Raw genomic sequence first — 27,383 nt, 5'->3', positions numbered from 1 at the left:
AGAAACAGATAATAAATACACATATTATACAATAAAATAAAAATAGAATAAAAAAAAAATAAGAATACAAATAAAAAATAAGAATACAAATAAAAAATGTACAGTATATCCACATGGGGGGGGGCTGGTCAGCATGATGACAGACTGTGGTCTCCGCTGTTGTTGTACAGTCTGATGGCAGTGGGCACAAATGAGCGTCTGTTTAGGGTTTTCAAACACTAAAATGGGCCTCTCAGGTATGGTAAAACTCATGCAACAGTGTACATGCTGTAGACAATAAGGTGTAAATTGTTTTCTGAAATTGGGGGGGAAATTGAGCCTTCAAACTATATTTAAATGAATTGGAACAACAACTGTGTCTGGACCTTCAGTTCCCAACCACACTAATGCTGTTGAGGGGGAATGGGAGCAAATCCTGCAGCCACAAAGCATTTCCAAAAGAGGGGATTAATGTCAATGGGTTTTTATGCATTGGCGTAATGTTTAGGTGTCCAGATACTTATATATATGGTGTATTTAACTCATTTGAGACAATATATAGGCAATATTCTTGCAGTAGTTGTTTGTCATACAAATAGAACTTCAGCTAATTTTACCTTATTTTCAATACCACCCCCTCTGGTGATGTTTTCTAACGGAGGACATATCGGGAAATAAGCTGAATTTGCATTTGTGTATTTAGTGTCTGAGATTTCCTTTTGGTTCTGTCGTCAGGGTCAGTGGTGTATTTCATCAGCCCCCCCTCTCCATCACTCTTCCAGTGAGGTGGATTTACGTTTGTGCTGAGTGAGCGCTTCAGCCAGCCACGCCCCGCAAAATCAAATGTCACACCATCTCCTGGGGTATTAATCAAACTCTCACACAAACACACACACATTCAGGCCCAGCAACCATCAGAAAAAGCAGAGGAAAGGTCATTTGATGGGTTTGGTTTTCTGAAAACATGTATATAATTGTGAACTTGCACTCAGGCTCTCACTCACACAAGCAGGTTTAAGTTTTCATAGACATGTTGTGTCTTGCCCTTTACAGCGGTATGCCTCTTCCTCTTTGCATTCCTGTGTGTGTGTGAGTCTTGAGTGCATGTTTGTAATTATATACAAATTATATAATTGTCTTTTTCTGTTTCTCACTGACTCACAATCAGGTTAGGTTTTCCAAACTGTGAAAAATCCTGTGCAGTTTATCATTGTTAAAACCCAATGAACATTATTTCAAATTCAAGTGAAGATCCCAACATTGAATTTGGGGTAAACAGTCTAAAATTATTTTTTTGAACAATTCAGAACATTTTCATTTGATTGGAATGTTACAGCATTAAATAACACTGAGTCTGGGGTTTGAGTATTTTATTCAGTGTAAACATCAGACAGCTTATTTCATGAGCTGGAACAAGCTGTTACTATGCAGTATATGATGGAGACGGTATAGAATAAGGTAGATCTCCGAGCTGGGTTTAAACCTGGTCACCTGAATGCCTCACAACATCTCAAAATCACCATCTTTGTTTTCTTAAAACTGGTGTAGCTAAAGATATTTGCAAGTGTCACTCTGTGAGAAAGTGTAAAAGGGAGTGCAACTTTCTGTGATTGAAGCCACAGACGGGACGTAGTTTGATTAGATTTCTTTATTGCGCTTTTCATTACCACACTTGCTGTCTTTGGAGTCAATATGAGTAATATGTTTTATTTTTATTACTGTTTAATTTTAATAGTCCTTGATCTTTAACAGCAGTCTCTGAAGCTTCTTCAGTAAAAAAAAAAAGCGTTGCAATGGAACACTGGATGTGTATGAGAGGCATGAGGCAGGAACTGTTAAAGCAGAAAGATGACACATACGTGGCAGGATTTGTGTTCTCAAAGCAGCACATGCTGTAGCATTGCCATAAAAACAAGTTCAGAAATAGACAAGACGTTTTACTGTATGTGATGGAAATGTGGAGGGGAGTTGATGCCTAGAATACCCAAAGAAATGAAATAGGGCATTATATAATATGAAAGTTGTAGGACCACTTGCATTTAAGACATTTACAAGTTGTAGTTGTTAGCTGCGACCGGTTAAACAGGATTAATCACATTAACAAGTACATGTATCAAAAACAAAACTGCATCAAAATCCAGAGAAATTAGAGTATTTTTTTAAACTCTCTTCATTATTCACTTTAGACAAACAGTGGTTTATCAGTCTAAAATACAAGGACGGGCATTTCAAAGAGAGCAGCTGGATTTTACAATAAAACATTTAAGTGCATGTGTGTGACTCAGAACAGCAGACAGCTGTTGGACGTTTGTATTCAACAGATAAAAATACTTAAATGGAAATGCAGCTATTCAGACTGTTGGATTTTTTGCATCTTCCTGTGATTCCCTGTATGCCCTGTAGCAGACACAGGATCTACTACATTTAGAACCTTGTTTATTATTAATTGATTATTATTGGGCCTTGTTTTGATTTAATTAGACAAATTATCACATGCCCACAATACATAAAGTTTTCTTGTGGTTTGACTTAGTTTAATTGGTAGGTGTCATCCATATACATAACTCACACTTAATTTATCAACCTGATATTTTGAAATTTGTTAATCAAGTGCTCTTTTGGTAAAAACATTTTTTTAGGATACTACAGTCTTGACCAAAGTGGTTTTAATTAACATAGCTAAAGATATTTCATGATACACTGACAGGATGTAAACTCACTATAGAGAAAGATAGCAGAAGGAGACTAATGGACAGCAGGACTCAGGAAAAGACGCTCCAACAAAAACTAATCTCATCCATCTGCACAGGTCAGATTTCACACAGGAAATGGGTTTCTTTCTCTCTTCATTGATTCTTCTTTCTCTTTCACCTTCTCTTGTTATTTCCATCACTCCCACTTTTCTCCCTCCTTCACACAGTTGAATCAATGGATGGGAAATGAAAAAGGAAGCCGCATTTATTTTCCAGCTATGAAGAAAAACACTCTGCAGAGTAGCAAAGAGTACAAATAAAATATTAGTTAGCAGCTGGTTTCTCTCATTGGACTGAAAGATATGTTTTTATATAAAATGCTTGAGTTTGATTGAAAATAAAACGTATAGTTTTGACTGTGAGCGGAAGAAACCAAACCAGAAAATCAATAATATCCTGCATATCAATGCTTGATTTCCTGTGAATTACTGTGCACATTACCTGTCAGTCAACACCACCACCAAAGGAAAAACAACAATAACAGCTACTGTCTACTATTTTACTGGTTTGGCGCACAGCTACAGCTACAGCCTGAAGATAAAGTCATTTTGCATTCTCACCGGAGCAGATGTCATTGAGTTCATTGATTTCTTCTTGAACTCTGAGGAGGAGGAGGTCCTGCCAGATTTTCTGCTGCTGGTCCTCAGCCTCCACCCCGAGCAGCTCCAGGTGATGATCCTTTAATCTCAGCAATGCACGGCCTTAGAAAACAAGTGTGTGTTTGTGTGTGTGAGTGTGAATACTCATTTTCATTCACAAATCCCGAGTACAGTTAAGCAAAACATTTTATTTAACAAATTCTAAATCTAAAAAGGTTGAAAATGATTTAAGTTGAATTTGATGCATGAGTTGTACCTGATATGGCGTGCTTGATTATGGCTTTATGGAGCGTGCCCATGTGGGTTGGGTGCTGGTCCTGCACCCACTCCAACACTTCTTCCACCGACCACAAAGACACTCGCTTTGACAGGCCCATCACTCTGCAAAAGTTACACATAAATATTGTTTAGGAGAGGGGGAAAAAAAGGGTAATTCTAATTTACTAAAAATAGGAGTTTTGTAGGTTTGGCCATTTGACGGAGAAGAAACATAAGCAGTCGTATAGGTTTTAAACAAACTCAAACAAAGTCATGTTCACAAAACTTATTTGGAAAAGGAAACAAAGGCAAAGAGTAAAATAATGACTAAACTGTCTTTTATAAGAATCCATCATACTTTATAGAGCGACTTTCTGATTAAACTTGACCTACTGTAAGTACTGCAGTATAACTGCCTTTTACATGTGTTCTCTTTTAGTTTTACGTCTAAATGAACTGGTTTAAAGTGGTAATTTGCCTCAACTCTAAATAAAGGGGTTTAAATCAGGGCAACAAACAGGTTGTATACAAGCAACAATTTAGAGCCATTTTCAAAGATTCCATGTTTAAATAAACCGGAATCTTCCTTTAATATTTTCAGCAGTACACTTCAGCATTTTTCTGCGTATAGGTTTTCTACTGCTCATGCCTTTAATTTAAAATAAAACTTAATGACACATCACTTCATGTGTGTTCGGCTTCAATTAAGTGTAATTATTTTATACAATAAATCATAACATAATCAATCAATCATTTAATTTCAGTTAATTGAAAAAATGTATCTGAAAAAGTAGTGGGGGGGGGACAGCAAAATTTCACAGAAACCCAAGGTGTATATTTAATTCTTATATATACATCTTCAAAATTTCGCCTCAGCTTAAGTGATTATTTATTTATCAACATTGTTTGCGATTTTTTTGTCAAGATTTGCCAGACGATAAGAGAAAAACCTGACAAGACTTTCTTTTCTGAACAGAAAGAGGAAAAGGTCATAAGTTAGTATAGTGAAGATTATCAACGGGAAAAGTGTGACAATTAAAGTTCACCCGACCAGGATTTGAGCAGAGTAATTCAGCCGTCATCACTGTGAACGTGCACATGTCCCTCTGCAACAGCTCAGCCCCGGGCACATTAGCTGAGGACATCGTTGTCTGTGGTAGACCCTTAAATGTGAGGAAATGTCATTTTCTCTTGATATTTGGCGCTTTGGATTAAATTTCCTTCTAAAGGCCCTGTCACCTACTTGCTCAGAATAAGCCTGTTTTCCAGTGATTAATCCAACAACCCCCTGAACATGATGACAAATAGCTGGTTAACGGCAAGGTGAAAACTCCAACACTACTGAGGTCAAAAAAGTTCTGCCGTTCTCAAAATAAGTTTCCTCTTCGCCTCGGGTTCTTTTGGCTTTCCTCCCAGCCATATCCTCCTGGGCTATACTGCTATAGGGCAAAAAACTGCTAAACTGTTGTTGTGACCTTTTCAGCGGGCCAGTCTTGTTATTGGGGTATAAATATAGAAGTGTAATTTCCTGTGTTAATTAAGGGGGGGTTGCGCGATTGGCCGGGGCAGTAACGAGGTCCCGGAGGAGTAATTGACATATAAAGAGTTAAGACCTTTGCATTGAAAGACACGGAGGAAACTTCCCCTCAGAGTCGGGGTGAGCTGAGGATGAAGAAAATCTCACTGCTGTCTTATAATACTGGTTTTATGCCTCAGGACAGATTTTGTTAAACTATATGACTCCTAAACTGAGCTCCGATGGGTCTATATCTGCAGGGGAATAAAGTGACTGTATATCCAGCTTGTCTTATTCACTCTGTAGCATTTCATACACGTTCTCACTGCCCACTTACAACTGAACCAGGACTTGTGAACAAAAGCAATTTACAGCAACACGCAGGGTGGGAAATTGGCTTTCTGTACCAACTGAAACTTACAAACTATATATATTACAACATATATAGAAATATATAAGTACATTCACCAGCTGAACTGAAGTGCTTCAGGTGGTATTAATCTCACTCTTGCTTCTCGTACTATCTGTTCCTGCCTCTAGTTTGACAGTTTTATTAAGCTTCAGGGTAGCCAAAGTTGACGTGGATGTGTGGGCAGTTATGTTGGTTTTACTTGGCAACTTGATTTAATATACAACAGTGGAAACTGTGTTGTAAGTGCAATGCAGAGAAATGGTCACAGAAAAGAAAAAAATGGTGTTTCTGAGGCTGTAAACAAAAAGCAGTGCTTCAATATCACTGTGGGAGCTACAAAAAGGCTTTTTGAAAGATGGGGTGTTTTTTTTTTACCTCAGTTGTGAATGTTTTTATATCCCACCAAGGGACATAGCCTTCAGAAATGCATTCCTCTTAATTTCTCTAGTGCAGAAATGGGTATAATTTGATTGTTTTTTTTCTGTATGGGTGTCAATACAATACCTGTGTTTATGTACTGATAGCAATACTTTCTCTGATACCTTGGGTGAGGAATGCAATACTTTCTCTACAAAAAAAAACCCTTTCCATCAAAAAGAAAGATGCCAAACTTCTCCAATCTCACAAGCTGCCAGACAATATAGCAGACACAAAACGCAGTTTAACATTTGGGCAAATTAAGATACAAACCAGGGAAGTTCTTAGTGGAGACAGAGTAAAGGACCAGCAGAGTTCATATGAAATTATTCTCATGTGGTACAATGAACCAAACTGTACCAAATCTTCAAAAAAGGACACTCATTCCAGTTGCAGGTTGAGGTCATCCTCCATGCATCCCAAGGTGTAATCCTACCATCTTGTGGGGCCTTGCAGAATTACTTCATCTCTTAAACTAGTCTGAAAATGTTCACTGTTTAATGATCCAACTCTGGCAAGACCTGGTTCACAGACTTCAACTCTCTAATCCAGTGGTTCTCAAATGGGGGTACGTGTACCCTTGGGGGTACGTGAAGGCACTCCAGGGGGTACGTGAGATTTTTAAAAAATATATTTAAAATTAGCATCCTTTCAAAAATCCTTTAAAAATAGTTATTTAATAAATATTCAATAAAATATAAGTGTAAGTTCATCAACTGAATTTAATGCAACAATGCAATTTTCAGTGTTTAATAAATCAGACACTGATGGCAGAGCGCTGTGTATTACATCTTTTTTTCAACCTAAAATGCTTTGTGCTGGTTAGGGGGTACTTGGCTAAAAAAGTATTTCACAGGGGGTACATCACTGAAAAAAGGTTGAGAACCACTGCTCTAATCTACAGCCTTTCTCCACTTGGCATGATGCAATCTGGCCTCGATATATATTCTTTCTGCCATGGTAGAAGACTTAGAACACTAAATGTTCTTAACTTTATTACAGCTTGATTTTGTGTCTCCTTATAAGAAATGTCAAAACTATAAGAACTATTCAAAGGTGACATCTACCGTTTACTAATGTATTTAAGCGTTTTGCAGACTAAAAACAAATTTTCACATCCAGCATACATCACTTCAACTAAAACGTCATTGCCTTACAGTCACACTATGCAATGCTGTGTTTACCTGTGACGTAGCAACTCAGCAGAAACTAAGTGGTTGTAAATGTTGAAATGTTAGACACAATAAGGCATGTTTCTGTAAGCAGAGGAGCCGAATTGAAGCGGAGCCTCTGAAAGGTGTGTACCAGTTCCGGTATATTAAACATATCAACAATATCAAAAACTTGAATACAATTTGGCGTATTGCCCTGTGTGAAGAGAGGTTTTTTTTTGTGTTTTTTTTGTTTTTTTTTTTACTGTAACCCATCAACAGCTGGCAGTAAATAACACCAAACATCCATAACAGACTGTAGGTAAGACAAAGCACTGACATATTTACCAGCTGTAGCAGAGTGTTTGTTGACTGAATAGTTATATTTTCCTACGCTCCTGTACCTGTCGGGAATGTTACACATTCCATTTCCCGTCTCCGCCCACCGAGCGGGGCGCGCTCGACACAGCCTTGTTCCGCACTCCCGCTGCTCGTGATGCCTTCAGTGCTGTCAGAAATATTGCAATCTGTAATGGTATGTGCTTGTTTACAGACCAATGGCCAAATTATAGATCTTGCACATAAAGTTTTGCTAGAGAGCCATGCCACAAGTTTTATTTGTTGAGGTCATGAGCACTTTTACTAATGTTATTGACTACTGTAGAATGTAGTTGAGTCATTTGTTTTTTAATAAAGGCCTATGTACCCATCAGTCCCAGTAAAACAGCTTTGATACTGAGTGGATTTGTATTGTCATATGCAAAAAAAAATAAAAAAAATGCTGTTGTTGGCTTTGGAAAAGTTATGTCTCAGGTTTATGCTAACAATGCGCCCACAAATTTATGAAAAGAAAAAAATAAACGCGTTAAAAATGGTAATTTAAGACATTAGACCGAAGTTAAAATAAAGTGATAAAATACAATATATGTAATATATTAAATGAAAAAAGGGGAAAAAATGAAACATATGTGGTAGACAGGTGTGCAGTAATTGCAAAGTGAATTAATTGTATTTATATGTGTGTATATATATATATATATATATATATATACTATATATATATATGTGTGTGTGTGTGTGTGTGTGTGTGTGTGTGTGTGTGTGTGTGTGTGTGTTTGTGTGCGTGTGTTTGTCTGTGTTTCTGTGTGTGTGAATGTCTACTTTTATTTAAGCCTGGTAAGTGGAATATGGTTTAGTTTATAACTTCTTGACTCAAAGCATGAGTAAATGAGGGTTTCATGAATGCATCATCTAATTGGGTGCACAGTATAAGTATGTATAACTATTTATTTGTTTATTTTGTATCCAACTCAATCCTATCGCTTGTTTTTCTTTGTTTCTGAGTCACCGGCTTTAAAACACTATCAGATCATTTAAAAACCATCCAGTCCCATTAATGTACCATCTACACCACATGTGTCAAACTCAAGGCCCGCGGGCCACATCCGGCCCGTGAATGAATTATCTTTGGCCCGCATGATAAAATCTATTTACTATTAGAACTGGCCCGCCGGTGTATCGCACGCACCACCAAAATACTACAAATCCCACAATGCACTGTCCGTGTGTCGGCACGTCAATCACGGGCCCGCGAACGCGCGCCTCGCAGTCTGTATTACATACCACTTGTGTCAACTTTCAACTATCCCTCTCCCCAAAAAATGGCTAAACGAAAGGTGGAATTTGAAAACAGGAGTTTTCAAGACAGGTGGGAGGCTCAGTATATGTTCGCGGATGTAAAGGCCAAAGCTGTGTGTCTTCTGTGCGGAGACAGTGTGGCTGTAATGAAAGAATACAACATAAGAACAGACATTTTCAGTTTTTAATGTAGTTTCATTTTTGCATTTTTTTTCTCTTGCTACTACAGGACATTTGATTTTTCTTTGAAGTAAATTATTTTTGGCTGTTGTTTGCCTGTAGAAAATGTTTTCACTTGAAATTACTCTGGAAAAACTGCAGATAGAGCCATAAGCAATTAATGAAACTGATTTTATTACTTTTATTTTTATTTATTTATGTATTATTTATTATTTTTATTTCATAATTAATGTTGTTTTATAGGCAATACTCTATAGGCCTTGTTAGTTCCAGGTTCAATATGTGCACTAAGGTTCTTTCAATAAGTTTTCAATAAACGTTGAACCCATCTGGCCCTTGACTTGTATCAATTTCTTTATTTCGGCCCACTGTGTATTTGAGTTTGACACCCCTGACTACACCCAGCAGAGGTACCGCGTACAGCAGGTGGCGCTGCCTTCCTTCACCTCTCTCCTCTCCGCCAGCTGCTCGGCAGGCAGAGCGAACTTTAGCTGGAGTTTTGTGATGGTCACATGACGATGTTGCGGCTATATTACTCCAAATGTCTTCCGATAGTTTACTTCTATAGAGCTCTGCAGCACTGACGGCGTTTCATGCTGATGCCGTGTGAATGACACTTTGACAGCTGAGAAAAAAAAGCTCGGACTTACAGTTTACAACTTTTTCAAGGGAATTATGAGAAACGTGGAGCTGTGATTTTTATTTCCAATTGACAGCTGAAAAGGTGAGATAGTGCACGTTTGCTGCTCACTTTATCTCCGTTTGGTGTTTAATGTGGTGCAAGTTTAATATAAACTCTTATCCCATAGTAACATGCATGGACCCTTCAGTGACTGCACCTGTTGTAAACTCCAGCTGACTGTCCTGTCATTCCTTTTAAAAAATGATACTATGTAACATGTGCTAAATCACAAGTTAGTTTAATGATTAATCCCCTTTTATATTGAGTTGACAGGTTATTTGTTCAGCACAAAGGCTTCAATACTCTAAAATCACCACATGATCTCTTGTGCTTTGACCTTCTTTAAGGTGGCAAACTGGTTGACATCTGTTAAATGTTCATTGCAATTACATTGAATGGCACCAGTTAAAAGGCTGATTTACTGCATGTTATCTATTAGAATGGTAGGCGTCAAGGACAACGGGAAAGGAAATGCATATTTAATGCAACTCTCAGCAGAAAATTGTTGCTTTGTGTTTCAGCGGTCATGGATGAAGTATCCCTGCCTTTGATTAACCGAGAGAAATGGGTTAATGTTGCACATGGATGACTGAGCAATGACGTGGGAGGGTTGCATATGTATAGTGGGAGATTGTGCTCCAACTCAGCTCCCTACTTCAAATATATTAAGTCATGAAATAGACTTGCTGGTGGGAAATAATTACTTAATTATACTAAGTAGGATAATTTGTTTTTAAACAATAAATTCATTAAACGTGGTATGTTCTAGCTGCTTGCTCTGTTGAATCTTTATAAAGTCCAGATCTTCATATGTTTTCAATAGCTGTTCTGCCTTAGACCACATGCTGGCCCCCTACACACACACACATATATATATATATGTATGTATGTATGTATGTGTGTGTGTGTGTGTGTGTGTGTGTGTGTGTGTGTGTGTGTGTCAGAACTTTGTGTTTTCTCCCTTCCTCTTCCCGATAAATACTCTCACAACCTCTCACATTCATCTGGTGTCCCTTAGAAACGGGCTAGACCCTTAATTTGGGAACCGCTGGACTGAACTAGCTACCTGTATATGAAGATGTTAAGCCTAGCTGCACTTCACCTTGACTTGATACAACAATAAAATGCAAATTACACATGATGTCTCATTATTAGTTAACATGCTGATTTCTTCCAGGAAACACCGGGGGACAAATTAAAAGCAACACCTGACAATATCTGAGCATCATACATTTAAGATGTGAGGGCGCACTGCTATTTCATGCAGCTTTGCTCTTTTTTCTTCCTGGCTAGCTGTCATGCTGCACCTTGAACTTTTTGTTGTGATTGGATGGAGCTCAAAGGCGGAAAGCCTCGAGTCATTTGGCGGAATGAAGACAGTGAAAATCTGCTTCAGCCACATGAAATCCTCAGATTTCCTTCAGCTCTTTAACACAGTGATGAACAGCTGATATTGGACATAAAAGTGTTTAATCAGATGCAAACCTGGACGGAGGAAAACGACTGAAACAGTCATCACTGTCAAAGGTCTGCCCTTATCACACCGAGTTGTGCATGTGAATGTTTCGGCTTGGAATTACTGTAAAAATGTGATAAATCAAGGCCTTTTGTCACGTATGGTCAGTGTTTGCTGCTCCACGAGGATGCTCTAGAAATGCACAGGTAGAGTTCACCTGTTTTGGGTAGTGTGGCCCTTTTAAATCTGAAACATAGTTTGCATATTCAACAAACTTTCTTGATGATGTTTTTCTTACTCTAAATTTCATGGGGTGTTTCTGTTAAGTTGTTCAGAGCTGCACAGATAGAGATGACTTTGCTATCCCACCATCCTCTTGGCACTGACTAACAGAGACCAACTGAGATAAACTGTGATGTCCCACAAAACTCAGTGTAATTAGAAGATAACTCACCCCCACTCACACACACACACACACACACACACACACACACACACACACACACACACACACACACACACACACACACACACACACACACCCCGATGCAGGGCTACAGAGGGTGTAGTGGGATCTCCTAGCAGCCCTAATGGTTCCTGCACAGCTTCAATCTAAATGTCATCCTGACCCCTCCATCCCCTATGTAATGAGAAAATCCAGACTGAGCGCTTTTTAACGACTTTGTCAAACACTCACAGGTCTGCCGTCGGGGCTTATGGTAGTTTAACACCCAGCGACTCCAGACTGCAGCAGATTTAATTTTTACTCCTCAGAGATGTCTGTCTGATGTAACCTTTTATCTATTTGCTCTGTGTTCCCTTTCACTTTATTCATATGGGCGCCGTATTTGGTTTGCATCATGTGTAGCGTGGGAAACTCTACCCAAACCAGAAGAGCAAATGTGCTCAGCTCATAGTAAATAGTCTGGTGTATGGCTGCAACTGATTGCGATTCATTATCAGTTAAAGTCTTTGACAAGCAAATTGTGAAATTCCATGTTTTTTAAATTAAAAATAGAGTTATAGCACCATAGATTGTGTGCCAGAAACAGGAGTTCATCAATGGCTGCACTTGCTCGATCTAACTTTCAACTGTGTGTTAAAAATGGAATTACATTTTATGGTGATAAGTGGCCTCTGAGACACTTTCCCCTTCTAATGTCTTCATTAGATTTATGCTTTAGGTTTTGAAAGGAGGACGTGTTGGAATTCCGCCACGACTGTCAAAGTCGTCTTCATTTTAAAACTCTCATAATTCATATGGGGTTAAATATTTGATAGAGTTACGGTTCTGGAGCTACTTTTTGTGCTTTTTTCTTAGCCAATGTAAGCGAACTATGGGAAAATATTTAAATGTTACACTTTTATAAATGAAGCCCCGGAAGACTGCCACTTTTAAGTACCTGAAATTGGACATGAGATATTTGAGTTAATATTCTAGCCATATTTTTGTCAGAATTTTGGATGTTAGTGAGGTTATGATGGAGTAGGGATTTGGACGTTATAATCTACTGTTTATGGAAGATTTATCAGCAAGCATTGCATATAGGATTTACTCGAATCGCCATTTTCCAACTTGTAAAAATTGTTCACGTTAATATTGCGCTTTAAAGCTAAACAAACATGCCTCACCTCATCGGTAATTCCCAGACTTCAAGGTAACTTAACCCAAATCCAATGGATATAGTGTTATAGTGTATAGTGTCAAAGCAAAGTTTTTTTTTTAATCCTGACCAACTCAATTAAACATCTGTCTTGAGATGTTTAACAATGTCTCAATCACAAGTTGTGGAAGTTCTGGAAGGAAGCTTTTCCATATTTACTACAATTGGCAGCTCTACAACCCTTCCAATGCCATGTGAGCAAAACATTTTCTTCACCGATGGTTCAATAAGTCCATGCTCCCTTTTATGCACAGGATGAGGAGCTTGGACATCTAGAAGCAGAACCTCTGTTCATTTGTGTGGAAAGGACCCAGTTAGCTGGCCTGGGAACACCTGAGGATCCCCCAGTAAGGGCTGGGGTTCATGGCTATGAAGAGGGACATGTGGGCTATGTGGCTTACTCTGCTGTAACCTGGATGTGTGAATGGATGGGTGCACCATGTTAGCCAGCTATCTGTCAGCTCTATAGTTGTTCCATTTGGCCTGACATTCAAACACTGTACCATGTTTCGGAAAAAAATGCCAGAGCAGTTGCAATATGTCTAAATCAGTAATTGGCACTTTAATATAGTTTGGGCTAGTTACGAAGGCTTTATGTGAATCAGTTTTCTTCTTACCCCCGTGACCAACCTTTCTACAATGTTTTTTGCACATTTATTCACAGCTTCGTCTTTTTAAATATCCTGCTAAAAGGCAAACCGACATAAACACACAACCACTGTCCACAGAAAGACTAGCCATGGAGGAAACAAATCATAAAACGCTGGTCTAGAGTGATCCACAATCCTCCCAATCCTCACAACACAAGCATTCCCCCTGTTTGTTTAGCTTGTGTGTGTCTGTGTGTGTTTGTCTATATTGTAGCTTGAAAAGTGCAACAGAAACGGTAAAAGCTCTCACAACTGGTTCACCTGATCCGAAGCACTAGAGGACACCAATAGAAAACAAACACACACATCGGAACTCCTATATTTGTATGACCCTCACTGATAACCCTAACCCTAAAACTCAATATATGACCGACCAAAATCCATAACAAGTTGGCCCGGATGAGAGCATTCCCATCACGTTTTCTTACAGGATAAAGATGAAAACTAAAGAGTATGTATTGATTTGCAAGGCCAGTTGCCAAAAGAAATGTTGGCATTGTTTGTTTCTGCATGGGTTAGGCTGAATATCGACGTTTCATATCAGCCTCGCATCAGGCTTGCAGAAACACAATGTCACGTGGTTAAGACTGTGAAATGGTTGTTTAGGTTTAGGCAACAAATCTACTTACTTAAGATCATGGTTTGGGTTAAAATGATAACGTAACAATGTAACAACGTAACGTAACAACATAACATTTTAACTTAGCAACTGTAACAACATAACAAGCCTGATTAAATAATAAATGCTCCCTGTAGACGTTAAGTAACAAGCGTAACAACATAACTTAAAAAGCACAAAGTCAGTGTTTACTTTCAGTCACACAGGACACAAACAGCGGTCTGCTGTGTGAAAGTCCTGGGCCACTTGTTATACTCATTATTATACAATACTTTTGATTAGGGTCACTCAATACACTACGGCACATGCTTCGACCCAATGCAAAAACGTCTATATATAACGCATCCGTGGTTTGCTGAAACATACAATGACAACATTTGTTTCCCCGCAACTGGGCTGTGATTTGAAGTGACCTTTGCCTGTATGGGGACAAGTTCATCCAAACCATGCAGAGAATTGTCTTCGCCTGAATGAAACTTTCTATAAATGTAAATTTCTCCTCTCCTCTCATTTATTTTGTTCTTTTTTTTGTCATCTGTACCTTTTGTGAAATCAAGCTATAAAAGGTTCGGGTTGGTTGAGGAGAGATGTCAGTTTTGTCAACGACGAACCATTTCAGTAAATCATACTGTGTGTCTCTTCTCTCTTCAGTCAGGAGGAGATGGAGAACAAGGCCATGTATCTGAGCACATATGAAGAGAGAGAGAACGGCTCCATGTATGAAGAGGCCTACGATGGACACAACTTATCCAAACTCAACCTGTGTGATGAAGGTAAGGAGGGCTGCTGAGACCAAAAACACTGAGCTGAACTTGACACTTGAGAGGCTTGAGATTTTTAAACATAATACAGATTTCTTTTTTTTTTTTTTTTACAAAGGAGCCCATTAGTTTAAACTGATTTTCACATCTGCATGCACTGAAAATACTGTACATTCTTCTGCAGTCACTCTGCCCACAGTATTTCATGTTTTAATAGAAAGAGCTGTTTTTAATTCATTTGTTTTCATTTCACCGTAACAAATTCTTCAAATCCCACGATTATTCAAAATATATAGATTTTTTTTTTTTAAACTTTATGCGTGTCTGTTGTGTGTGTAAGTGTGTGTGTGGGTTGTGTGTTTGTTGGCACATTGGCCTGATGTGACTTAGATGCAGATCTTCATACACCATGAATGATTTTCAGAAAGGGACTTTCTACACAGAAACATCCACACACACACACACACACAGATCCAGATACACACACAGATCCAGATACACACAGACACACACACTAATAACAAATACAGATACTCAAGAAGAAGCGATGCTGTCATCGCTTGGCATCCACTCTACTCTCACTATGATCATCTGTGAAAAATGTTTTTTTGTGTGTGCATGCGCAGTGGATGCCAAGCGGTGACAGCATTGCTTCTTCTTTCTTGTGTGTCTGAATTGGTTTTGTGTGTGTGTGTGTGTGTGTGTGTGTGTGTGTGTGTGTGTGTGTGTGTGTGTGTGTGTGTGTGTGTGTGTGTGTGTGTGTGTGTGTGTGTGTGTGTGTGTGTGTGTGTGTGTGTGTGTGGGTGCAGCTGCAACAAATCCACAGTTGCCGTTGTGTTCTCAGGTTTCGACCCAAAGCTCTGCTAGTTTGGTGGGAAAGTCTTAGTGAACATTAACTGGAGAGTTTGTTGACATTTTGATGGAAAGCGGACAATGGGCGCACACATCAGGAAGACAGCCTACATCCAACTTCTCTAATCCTAGAACATTTTCACACCTCTTTCAATTAGAGAACATATTCCCAACTACGATCTAGATTGTTTCATTAGGGCAATGTGGAAAAGAGCAAAACAAGAGTGCCATTCACACACACACACACATTATGAGGTAAATGTACCGTGAATTATGGGTAAAAAACAAGGTTTATCCACAGAGAAATATCAGGGCTTTATGGGGGAAAATGTGGTCTAAATGTTGTAAACTCTGGTATGAGGTGTTATCGAGCAACTCCACCAAGGTGCACATTACAACTAATTTGTAAATGAAATGTTAATGTTTAACCCACAGTTTAGCTTATTAAAAGCATTTTCTTCTTTTTTTTGGCAAACATCTGTGCTCACACGTCATGTCAACATCACCGGTTAATTAGAGACAGGGTCGAACAATTATAGAATCTGTGGTACTTGCAAAGCACCAAATGTATTTGATTTGGAAAGTAAATGTAAAAGCAACAAAGCCCTGTCCTTGTAAATTCACTAACTTCACCAAAAACGATCAAATACACAGACGGTGCCAGTAACTGACTGGAAATAAACAGACATGTGTCGGAAATTTGTTAAAATGTATTGTTGCACCTCCAAGTTTACTAGTAAAATGAGTCTACAAATGTGTTAACCCCTGCCTAATCTGTTTATTAAATTCCCCATTCTCTTTGCCTAAACAGTACATTATGTTGACAGCACCGGACAGAGATGAGTCAGAGGGAACATTCAGCAGCGCAGTTATGCAATTTCTGAACGTGTTTACAATTGCAGAAGAAAAGAACACTGAATCTTCTGTCACTCTAATGTCAATTGGAAAAGCTGCACTGAACATTTTTACAGGGTAAATTAACTGTAATGCTGTTAATTGTCAAAATTTTGGTAAATATGCTTATTTTCTTTCTTCCCAAGAATTAGATGATACAACTTTCATGTCTGTGCATTTAGTATGAAGCTGGAGTGAGGTGATTAGCCTAGCTTAGCATTAAGACTGGAATCAGGGCACAGGGCTAGCATGGCATAAGTGTCCTATCATCCAATCCAGGCTGAGTCCTTCTTCCGTAAACGTTTCAGCCCGTCTGTCAGCAGCAGCTTGTGGGAAGCTGAGTTGACAACATCACCAGGCTGACTGACAGCAGACATTTACTGAACCAAAAAAGTTTTAAGGTTGGTTACATGGGAAGAAATCAACAGTGTTTTTATGCATGGATTATTAGTTTCCCCGCCTACCATAGTAAGTTAGTGGAAACTGCCTTTAGTGAAACAGGCGAGCTCACAGACAGACTGGAAGCCTAATCAATCATTGTAGATACGATTAATTAGCATATACAGCGAGATATTTGTGCGATTTAAACAGATGTCGATGCAAATTACACTTACGCAACAAAAATAGACTTGAAGCATAAAGAAGCTCCTTCAGATCAAAAATGCTTGTATAAATGCTTCCAGTGGAGATTGTCCTTTACAAGTCACAATGTCCACTTTAGGTGATAAACATGCAATGATAGTCACTTGGCCCTAGCTGGATATTTAAAGGGCTCGACACTAGAGTGGTATCAAAAGAATCTTCTCATCTTACTCCTGAAACAACATAAAACAAATGCATTTAAAGTCAAAGCTTTTATGTATTACACCATGGCTGGAGAAAGAAACTAAAATATGCGATATTTCCCCCTTAAACGCCAGACTGGTTTGCATGATGTGTAGTTGTTTTGTCTCAGTTCAGCTTGAGTTTAACTCCAGAGGCAGACTAGCTTTGAGTGCAATTTCTGTTCCTATACATTCCAGCCATGTGACCCATCTGAGCCAGCTGTGTTTGTTTTAAGCTGGAGGAGTGTGTGTTCTTCATCGTAGAGGGGAAGTGTCTGTGCGTGTGTGCATGTGTTTGTGTGTGTGTGTCAGCAACAATCCACCAGTGTCCACTGACAGATTGTCACGGTCCAAATGAAAGCATGCTGTTGGGAGGCCATGCTGCAAAATCAGTGTTTATGTTCAAAACCCTGACTCAAGCCAACATCATGGCTGTTCATAGGAAGATGGAATCGCATCATAACCTCTCAATATCCCAGCGGGTGTAATTTTTATCACAAGGTTGATGTCACATGGCAGTGTTTTCCCAGAGACACCAGTCTGTTCAAATTCTCTCCTGGGCTTGTTCTTAATTTAAGATATTTAATTTTAGCCCAGTTTTTCTTAAAATGTGTACAGGCAGATTATTTATTGACATTTAGCTTGACATTTCTCTTTTTTTTCCCTTTTTCTTTTTCTTCTTTTGTTTTCCAATTAGCCATATATTTTTGGGGATTAATTCAGGTTTTTTATATTTAGTGTATTTCTGCTACATCAATCTGTTGAATTGACGTTCACTAAACCCCTCCCTCAATTCAGTAATACTGTATCTTAGCAACCGTAACTAGGCATTAGGCATCTGAAGAGCTTTGGACTCTTCTCAGCATACAGAAGAGGTTAGCATTAGCAAATAGTTTGAGAGTTTTGAAGTTAATGACTTCTTTCGCCTATTCCCAACCAAATACACAAGACCAAAGTGTGTTTGTATGTTTTAATGTGACCTCCTAACGTAAGCATTCCTGGCTAAGTATTGTTAGTAACGTAGCTTCTCTTCCATGGCCAAGAGTTAGCATATCGGTAGCTCAGTAAACATGATTCAGTGGGGGTTTAGTGTAATGTTAACGCTAGGATAAACCCACTTCAGGACTGACACGTCCAGTACACCACAGCTAATCACAAATGCTAACCTTATGTAGCAAGGTTGCCGCTTTGTCCTGTTGTACATTGAATTTATGGACATTTACCCTTAATACATTTGCTAAACTCCTTTGTTAGTACTCATCCTCAAACCCATATGCCTTGTAAAAGTGGATATACTGCCAAGCTAACACACACACACACACACACACACACACACACACACACACACACACACACACACACACACACACACACACACACACACACACACACACACACACACACATACAAGGAAAAACACTTCCATCACAGTGCTGTGTCAGTTTAATCAAGAGTAATTCTCCAACATCTGTTTGACCCTGAGAGGAGTGTTAAGTGGTGACAAGATTTATTGTGATAGCTCCTCGCTGAGTTTGTGTATTTTTGTGTATTCTGTTATACAAATGTATTGTGTGTGTGTGTGTGTGTGTGTGTGTGTGTGTGTGTGTGTGTGTGTGTGTGTGTGTGTGTGTGTGTGTGTGTGTGTGTGTGTGTGTGTGTGTGTGTCTTAAATGTAAAAACCATTAGCTCTGCCAAATACAGACATAATTACTCATCTCATTTATATTTGTCATAAAGCAATTAAGACTATTATAAACAAGTAAACCGAGAATGTGTTAGATATTACAGCTTGCTTATTTGTCATCAAGTACGTTCTTTTCAGTATGCAGTGAGGAAAAAAACAACAACGACATGATTTTGTGCACTGCAGTCATGGAGTGTTTGGTGTATGATCTCACTTTATATTCACACAGTACGTCATCGTACCATTAAATGTCAGGCTTAAATAATAAAAAAAAAAAGGATTGGAATGATTTAATTCAACGTAGACCACCAGTCCTTTTGCGGACTTCTAACATTTTTGCATCAAGACTCAACCCAAAAACATGAGCTTTGTTGTTGTGAACAACCTCTTGCCTTACACTGTTCCAGCCACCAATTAACAAGCTTCCATATAAATGGTTTTGTTTAAGGTAAACAAATCTTCAAACAACATTAATAAAAAAAAGTGTTTATTACAAAAGCAAATGAACTCTTGCTGTTTTATTCATTAGAGAACCTAGCATATTGTGACTGCAAAATATTGATAAGCACATTATTATTCTTTTTGGACTTTTGTATTGTTTCTGACCCTAATCCTTTGTTGTATTTGTCAGGTTCTGTTAAGCGTCGCAGGAAGCAGGACCAGTGCTGTGCTCACCTGAACTCCCTCTCAGCCATCAAGTACGCCATCGTCTCCCTCTACATCCTGGTTTTTCTCACCATCTTCGGACTCTGCCTGGCAGGTAGAGTGTGACTTAATCTTCCATTAGCTGTATGTCTTTGACAATTTAACAATGGACAGATGCTTTTACATTAGCCCACAAAGAGTCAAAATTAGGCTTAGAACTTAAAATACACTTAAAATACATTTAGTTTGTTAATAGCTGCTACATTTTGAAACCTGTTTTAAATCAGTTTTCCGCAGCTGATAGTTTGAAAACACCAACAGCCAGTATTAGATAATATGGAAAATGTTGCAGTCATATTTGTTGATGATGATCATGACCTTCTTCCACATATTGCTTTCTGTCAAATGCATTCTGATAGTGAAAATTATGAAAACTCAAAACTAAATTCTTTCCACATGACTTTCCTTCATCACTAGTTTGTCAAGCTTTAAAAAAAAAAATGGTAAAAGAAAGAAACACAGAAAGGTTGGAAGAAAGAAGAGACATGGACTGTACACATTAAGAAAGAGAGCAAATTGTCCATCTTTTGTCCTCAGAGCTCCATTATGCAGATGACATCAGCCATTTCTCAAGGTTGAATTGTAATTAAGGACACACACATGCACATATACACACATGACCCACAAAACCGCACTTATTTGGTCTAAGGTAACACTGTGGGGACGTGGTCTGAAACCTTACCCCCCTCTTAAACTGTCTGTTCTAGTTTAGCATTAGAACACACGCACGCACACGCACACGCACACGCACACACACACACACACACACACACACACACACACACACACACACACACACACACACACACACACACACAATATATAAACAATCATTTGAAGCATAACCTAAACCTTGGTCATGTAAAAGTCCTGCTGGTGATTTCATTGACTTTTCTTTTTGAATTTTACTGCCATAGCTGTTGAAAAGTTTGCAATAAGTTCCAATGCCAGGAGTAACATAGTTTAATGCAGCTTCACTTTCTCCTTGGAAGTTTTTCTAATCAGTTTTCCAAGTGCGTTGTGTGACTGTCCTTTTTGCTTTCTGCTGCTATTGCAGAGCTCTGTGCATGTGATCCCACATGTGATGTCAACACAGTTTTGAAGCATGGCAAGCTTGACTTTTTAGACAGCAACATAAAGGAAAGAGAAGAGATAAACCATGATGGTGGCTGGTTCCTTTGTCCTGTGTGGCTTCCATACTCCCCTTGTGCTGCGGGAGTACCAGGTTTCAATCTCCATAGGGGGTCCACTATAGAGACTGCTTTCCAGGAGGGCTTCCCGGGTTGACAAAAAGCGTCACCTTTAGCCTGATTACTGGGTTGGCATCACAATTGACTGCCAGAAAAGTACAGAAAGTAGGTTTGGTACTTAAATGACATTCGGTTTGATGATTACATTTTTGCATTTTAAGGTTGCAACTGAGACATATTTGGCCTGGATTTGGAGTTTTGCATTTTGGGCTGTGATCAGTCTAAACTCTAATAGTACTGTAAGTCCTTAACTCCTCTCCAATGCTACCTTAGTCATCATGTGTTACATCATGGCCCTCTGGTGTTTCCACCAAGGCACACTCACAGTTTAGGCCAAAACAATGCATTTTTACAGAAGTGGTTTGAATAAATAGTTATAGTTTGATGCAGATGTACAGTGTTTGCATTACATACTAATACTGTTGTATTACACTTCAGACTCTACACTATTAGCCCAATAATGGTCTCACCCAACAGACTTTGGGGGGGGGGCTTCTCAACTAATTCAACCAATTTTAATCTAACATTTTGGTAAATTTATTAGACCAAGGACTCGGTAAGGTTGAAACTCTCTCTTAGTTAAAGATTCCCTCCACTCAAAAAAGTAGTTTTTCTTATGTTCATTGGCCCTTAAATGTCTGTCCTTGACCATGCTGACTTGTATCGTAGGAAAGATTGTCACTAGAGAGGTATTTTTACATTGAAAACACATGGTGTGTTACATTGGTGTCGCCAGTGGACATCAGGATAACAGTTAACAGATATCCAGGCCAAGACTTCCTCTTCCTTGCGCCCATTATTGTTCACAGTCCAGTTAGCAACCTGAGATCCGAGAATGAAGTTGTAATACAGAGAGGTTGTTATGCCCGGATTGACCAGTTTAAAAGCTTATTTTAAAACAATAAAAGACAAAATTATCAACGATAGGCAGTGGCTTCCCAGATTGCATCCATCTCTTTTGACTGTTAACCTGCATTCGGCCAAAGCCTGCTCAAACATGATAAGTCAATACTACAACAAAGAGACAACAAAGAGAAACCAGAACGCATCCGAGACCAAATTTTGTCCTGTTGCCTACAGATTCTTCATGCATCTGAAGGACTGGCTCCCAAGCTAGATTTGGGGGGCCAAAATATTGTATTTCGAACATAAAATGTCTTGGTGATTGGCACAAAGTAAGTGAAACTAATGTGGAAATTTGGACTTGTGACTTATGGAAACTAGCATTAGCTGTTGTTATTTCATATCAGGCTGTGTGGTGACACAGTGCTGTAATAAATTATCTACAGGGCTTACACCGATGCAGTTCCTTCTCCTCCTTCTAGTTCATTTGGAAAAACCCTAGCCTCATGCCACAATAACCTCATGGCCAATACACTTCAATCTTCTGCGGACCTGGCTGCGGCCTCCTTGTAAAATGTCAGCTGTTGTTATTAGAGTAGAGGAAGACAAAGAGAGGCTGATAAGAGACAGAGAGAGAAGGAAAGAAGTTGAAAGAGCAGAACAATTAAGGAGGATAGAGTTAGAAACATAAGCGACGGACCCAGAAACAGGTTTAAGAGCTGCCTGGCTTCAGACCAGCAGGATCCTGGAGGAACTGACTGCTCTAATCCTAATTTCATTTCAAGACTCTCCTCTCTCCCCGAGCCTCCCACTCACGCCGTAACCACACGGCTGATGCCAGTGTTCCCAGGCACAGGGATGTAGTTAAGAGTTTGGAACGCACTCAATCTCGTCACAGAGGTATTTCGTTATTTAAGGCTTTTTAGATGAGGTTGTTTTAGAAAAGCAATCAAACCGGGCTTTTCAACCGGCCTCTCTTAAATTAAATGCCGGCCATCCAAAAGCTAAGTGGCTCCAGTGTAACTGCACAGGAGGCCCATTCGCCACACACACAAAGCGCACGCACAAACACACTCGCAGCGGCTGCCAGTTTTCCGACGTGAACACAGATTCAACTCTGTGTTATCCTCATTTGCTTTTTGTTTGAATTCTCACTTGACTTTTAGTTGTACTTTTATTCCAGCTCTTACGTTGCCTCTTTTGGCTTTTCTCCCAACTCGATGGCTCATCCAGCATCTGCCGAGAATTCAAACACATCCACATATCATAGCTAGCAGGATCACAGAGGCTAATCTTTTGTGAAAAACATCTGCATTCAAGGCATGATACGTATAATAAAGTATTTTCTGTGTCAGCGCATCTGATCATAAATCTTAGTTTTGGACAAGTGAAGGGGGGATAGTGATGAATATAAACAGAGACTGATGAAACCAAAATGACAGGTGAAGAAAAAGGCCAGAGGAGCTCTGCTCCATTCATCATGAGGTTAAGAGCTGCCTTATCAGCCCATTATTTCAACAAGCGTATCTCCATGCAGATAGGACAGAGCTTTGATAAGGAGACTCGGTGGCAGCTGAGAGATTCATCCATAGATGAAAGGTCACATGTTCAATTCCCATGATAGGAGACAGAATCCAGACCTTTTTTCATCTCCGAGGCGCCTGCTGGAGAGACTTTGTCTTTGTAGTCACTTGTTTTGGCTGAAACAGCGCAAGTGGAGGATCATTACTTAACAGACATGTTTTGTCTCTTTGGCATTTAAGCTGCCGGCCAAAATGGTGCCATGATGTAACCTTTTTAAGACCTAACGCCCCAGAAACCCTGTGGTCTGACCTGCGTTGGTACCTGAGTGAGAACTGTTTTATTCATGGTCCCTGTTTACATGTATAGACTCGGATCAGCAGACTGCCTCTTGACCTGTCACAAGCCAGAAGCTTGAAACAGTTGACACGGTGAGGCTTAATTGAGCAACTATTCCTGCTGTCGATGTGTAGTGAGTTTTCATGCATTGTTTTTCCTCTTCAAGTCTTGTTAGCTCGTTAGAGTTCCATCAAGTTGAATGGTGAAGCTGTTGACTGCAACAATTGACTCTCTTTCTGTTTTAAGTTGACCACTTCATCTCGCTGGGCGACTTAAGCATCTTGAATCCCGGTGGGAAGTGCCAGAATGCTATTTAGACATACAATGCACATGTATTCATGCGCTTTGGTCCACATGTATTCACAAGATTAAAGTCTCTTTCTCTGTGTGTGGAAGTGATGGTGCAGAGATTTACCACATTTTTGTTACTCATTCTTAAGTTTCTACCTGCAAGCAGAGAAAATTTCCCGTCAGTGATCATTTCAGCTACTTATTCAAAAATTTGCAATGTTCTGGACAGTGTCGTACATAATATTGAAAGTCAGGCTAGGTTCAAATTGAAATAAAAAAAGAAGAGAACCCAGAATAAATGAATAAGGAAAATTTGACATGGGTTGACCTGTATAAATTATAAATATTTACACTCTCCTCTCAAATCAGTTTTCACATATTTTTGTTATTAATGCTCTTTCAGTGTTAACAGTCTTTGAAACCAAAACAGAAACTTGTGACATGTTCTAATTCTAGTTGTTTAAATTGTAGGATTAAAAGTGGGAAGCTTATTCCCTATTGATTGGTCCAAATCACACATCATTTTTAAGAGATTAATTTTTCTTCACAAAACCAGGTGCAGAGTTTTGTCTAAAACTGCTGCGTTTCTTTTGTCTCTCCATTAACACAAATGCCAAAAGAATCAGCAGCAGAATAGAGTCCAACTCCTTTTAGAACATTCCTAAGCTCTTTCAGATGTTTTTTTTCTCTAAATACATCCAGAGTATTATAATAGATCAGTGTGCAGATAAGACACTGTAACCCTATACGTGGCAATACATGTTCAAATTCAGTAACAATCTAGAGCCTGTTTTGTTGTGCATCCAAAAATGCAAAGGAAGAGCCATTTCCAATGTTCCAGCAGGTTTGAAATTAAAAACATACTTTATATACCTGGTCATTCTGAGGGCGTAGAATACCATGCTTGCAATAGTGAAAGTACATTACCACAATTTTATATACAATTACACAATTTGGATCATGCAAAAGGTCTTTTTTTTCTAGCATTGTGCTCATAGGGTGCATTTAAAGATAGTATGTTAAAATAACTGGATTATTTCCCCTTATTCCTTAGCATTTTGGACAACATTTAACAGCAAAATAACTCTCTTCCCTTTTGTGAAGGGCTGGGATTTTTTTCAATGCTTTTTGGCCAGAGATTGCTGCAAATACCTTGTGCTACATCTGGAGCCAGTTCTCAGAATAACAGGTTGTGTAAAACACCCAACAAACACATCTAATAGCAAGCAATTGGCCCATATATGGCCTTGCAGACATAGCTTGGGCTGATAACTGTCAGGGTGTTCAGGAAGGAGGGTTAAGCAGGATTTACACGTTTTATATCTCAATTTTGGCCCATTTGCTACCTGATAAACATGACAAACAAAACTAGACCAAAACAGTAGTTAATTCCTGTGGGGAATCTTTTTTTACTAGCATAAAGAGGAACGTAAATATCAGCCACAAAACACTGTTATGGCAAGATAACATACATAACATATAAAAAAATTGATATCAGGGAAATTCTCCATTAACCTTGACTATGTTTAGCACCAAGCATCATTGATGTAAACACAGAGTCCACCTCCTCTCATCCCGATGGAGTCCTAAGCTCTCCTACCATCCGCACGTCAGGTGCAGCTTGATCTGGGATGGAACGAAGGAACCAGGTCGTTGTGGACACTCACTGACACTAGCCCGGAGCAGATTGCAGTGGTATAGCTGTAGGTCCTAGTTAGGTTAGCTTAGCATCCTTTCTGGCTCTCCTCCCTCTCCTTTTGGGGCAGTCCACTCTGCTTTTGGTGGCATATGGTCGGGAAGGTCTGGCTGGGTGGTGATCATCTAAAGGACCGCTGGCCATAAATATATTTGATCCCCATTTTTTCCTCTCTGATGTTGATGAGTGGGTCATATGCCATTAGTGCTCCAGTAATAAAGAAGAAAAAGACAACAAATTAAGACTTGAATGTAGTGAAATTCATAGGAGCTACCAACGGCATTGTCTACATGTCCACAAAATCCACAAAATAAAGTCTAGTTTTTACACTTTTAGTATTTTACAGGTATGGTTGAGGAAATTGGCCAGTTATATGTTTACAGAGTTATTTTCCTACCACATGCCTGCCTACATGCCTCTCTTCAACTTATACTGTACTGTAGGTGCAACTGAGTCATGTTTTCCAGCAAACATGGAGCTCACAGGTTTGGCACGGTTGTGTTTTTTTCCTCAGCCAGTTAACTGCTGGAAAACATGATGGGTGGGTTTGTTATTATTCTTTAAAGCCATGAAATCTATGGGCTTGAGTTTGTGTTTTTCAGTGATAGGCAACAGAAATGTTATTGCCAAGCAGAAATAGGCACTCGGCCCTGAGCCCTGAAACAACTTGGGGTTATTTTGGTCCCATAATAATTTTTTGTGTTGTACATCAACTTTTCTTCCTACCATTAAATGCTGTTCTGTCCCTGGCAGTTGGTTAATATTCCGTTTCTATAGCAAGTGTTCCATAAAGAGCTTTAGTCATGACGTCAAGTCCGGGCTAGCCTCTGTCCCACTAGCTTCAGGAGCCTGGTTGTTCCTGGATTTTCTGGTAATGTGAGGGGTTTACAGATCCAGTCTGCTCGCAGACTCATTGGGGCCGCGCAAATTAATTTCAAACATTTCACATTTAGGAGTTAAAATCTGGATGTTCACATCACTACTTTTCGAGTGATTACAATATAGTAGTGCAGGGATGATGTGTTTTTTAAGCTGTAAAGGTGTACTGGGTGGCGTGATGACGTTTTGTAATCTCATTTAGCCACATGTTTTTTAAAACGTGAAAGTTTTGAAGATTTCAAAAAAAGGTTAGGATTTTAAATGTAGTAATGTAGTCTGAGCATCGCTGTTTAAAACATGAAGTGTTATTGGGGTTTACTTTCCATTTTCTAAGACAAATCACTGTTCATTAAAGCACTCCTTTCTAACAATTTTAACTAATTTTGTGTTTTTGCAAACGAAGATTTCTTGTAAGCACAGAAAAACTACAACTCTCATTCAAATTTACATTGTAGAAACCTTTGTTCTCATTTCATTGTAACTTGGTTTTGTCCATAACCATAAAATTCCCCAAAGCTCTCTTTTTAGTATTTTCTTTCCTATTTTTTTGCTGTTTTACAATGTGTGTAGTGCCTGCCACCTTCTACCGTGCTCTTAAGATATACAAATGTATGAATAAACAGCAACCCCTCGACTTGTTAATGGATTCGTCTACTCTGTTGAGCGCTGAGGTTTAAGGTCAAGGGCTTATGTTGAATGGTGCTTGTTGGTGATAAAGACTGAACACTTTCAGACTTGAGAAATTAGAATTCAACCCTAACCTGGACCTCAGTTTTGGGCTGGGAATCAAAGTTTCACTAGTCCCCTCTGTGTTTTTTATTCTTCTATTTTTATTTCAGGGACGCGCTGTCTTTCACCATTTTTATTGAA

At 39.1% G+C, this 27,383-nt stretch overlaps 2 protein-coding genes across 4 annotated transcripts in view; one reads left to right on the top strand and one right to left on the bottom strand.

Moving 5' to 3' along the window:
- Positions 1-1,338: 1,338 nt before the first annotated feature.
- Positions 1,339-7,520, bottom strand: LOC129107346 (sterile alpha motif domain-containing protein 12-like). Of its 3 annotated transcripts, none has more exons than XR_008531871.1 (4): positions 7,426-7,520; positions 3,588-3,712; positions 3,293-3,433; positions 1,339-2,965 (listed from the first exon to the last, which is right to left on the bottom strand). XR_008531871.1 is itself a non-coding variant. In XM_054618809.1 (4 exons), the coding sequence occupies exons 1-4, from the start codon at positions 7,507-7,509 to the stop codon at positions 2,949-2,951; spliced, it is 303 nt and encodes a 100-aa protein (XP_054474784.1). In that variant the 5' UTR covers positions 7,510-7,514; the 3' UTR covers positions 1,339-2,948. The 3 variants fall into 3 exon arrangements, 1 of the variants encoding a protein (XP_054474784.1); XR_008531870.1 differs by having other exon boundaries at positions 7,434-7,520; XM_054618809.1 differs by having other exon boundaries at positions 7,490-7,514.
- Positions 7,521-9,478: 1,958 nt separating this feature from the next.
- scara5 (scavenger receptor class A, member 5 (putative)) overlaps positions 9,479-27,383 on the top strand; it is a 66,119-nt gene continuing 48,214 nt past the window's right edge. Inside the window, exons 1-3 of the mRNA XM_054618862.1 lie at positions 9,479-9,627; positions 14,626-14,747; positions 19,621-19,749. Of these exons, the coding sequence (XP_054474837.1) occupies positions 14,636-14,747; positions 19,621-19,749 (241 nt within the window). The 5' untranslated portion in view covers positions 9,479-9,627; positions 14,626-14,635. The remainder of the gene's footprint in view (positions 9,628-14,625; positions 14,748-19,620; positions 19,750-27,383) is intronic.

The sequence above is a fragment of the Anoplopoma fimbria genome, chromosome 18, assembly GCF_027596085.1.
Source record: "Anoplopoma fimbria isolate UVic2021 breed Golden Eagle Sablefish chromosome 18, Afim_UVic_2022, whole genome shotgun sequence".
NCBI classification, from domain to species: domain Eukaryota; kingdom Metazoa; phylum Chordata; class Actinopteri; order Perciformes; family Anoplopomatidae; genus Anoplopoma; species Anoplopoma fimbria.
This window is presented reverse-complemented; position numbering and strand designations above follow the sequence as displayed.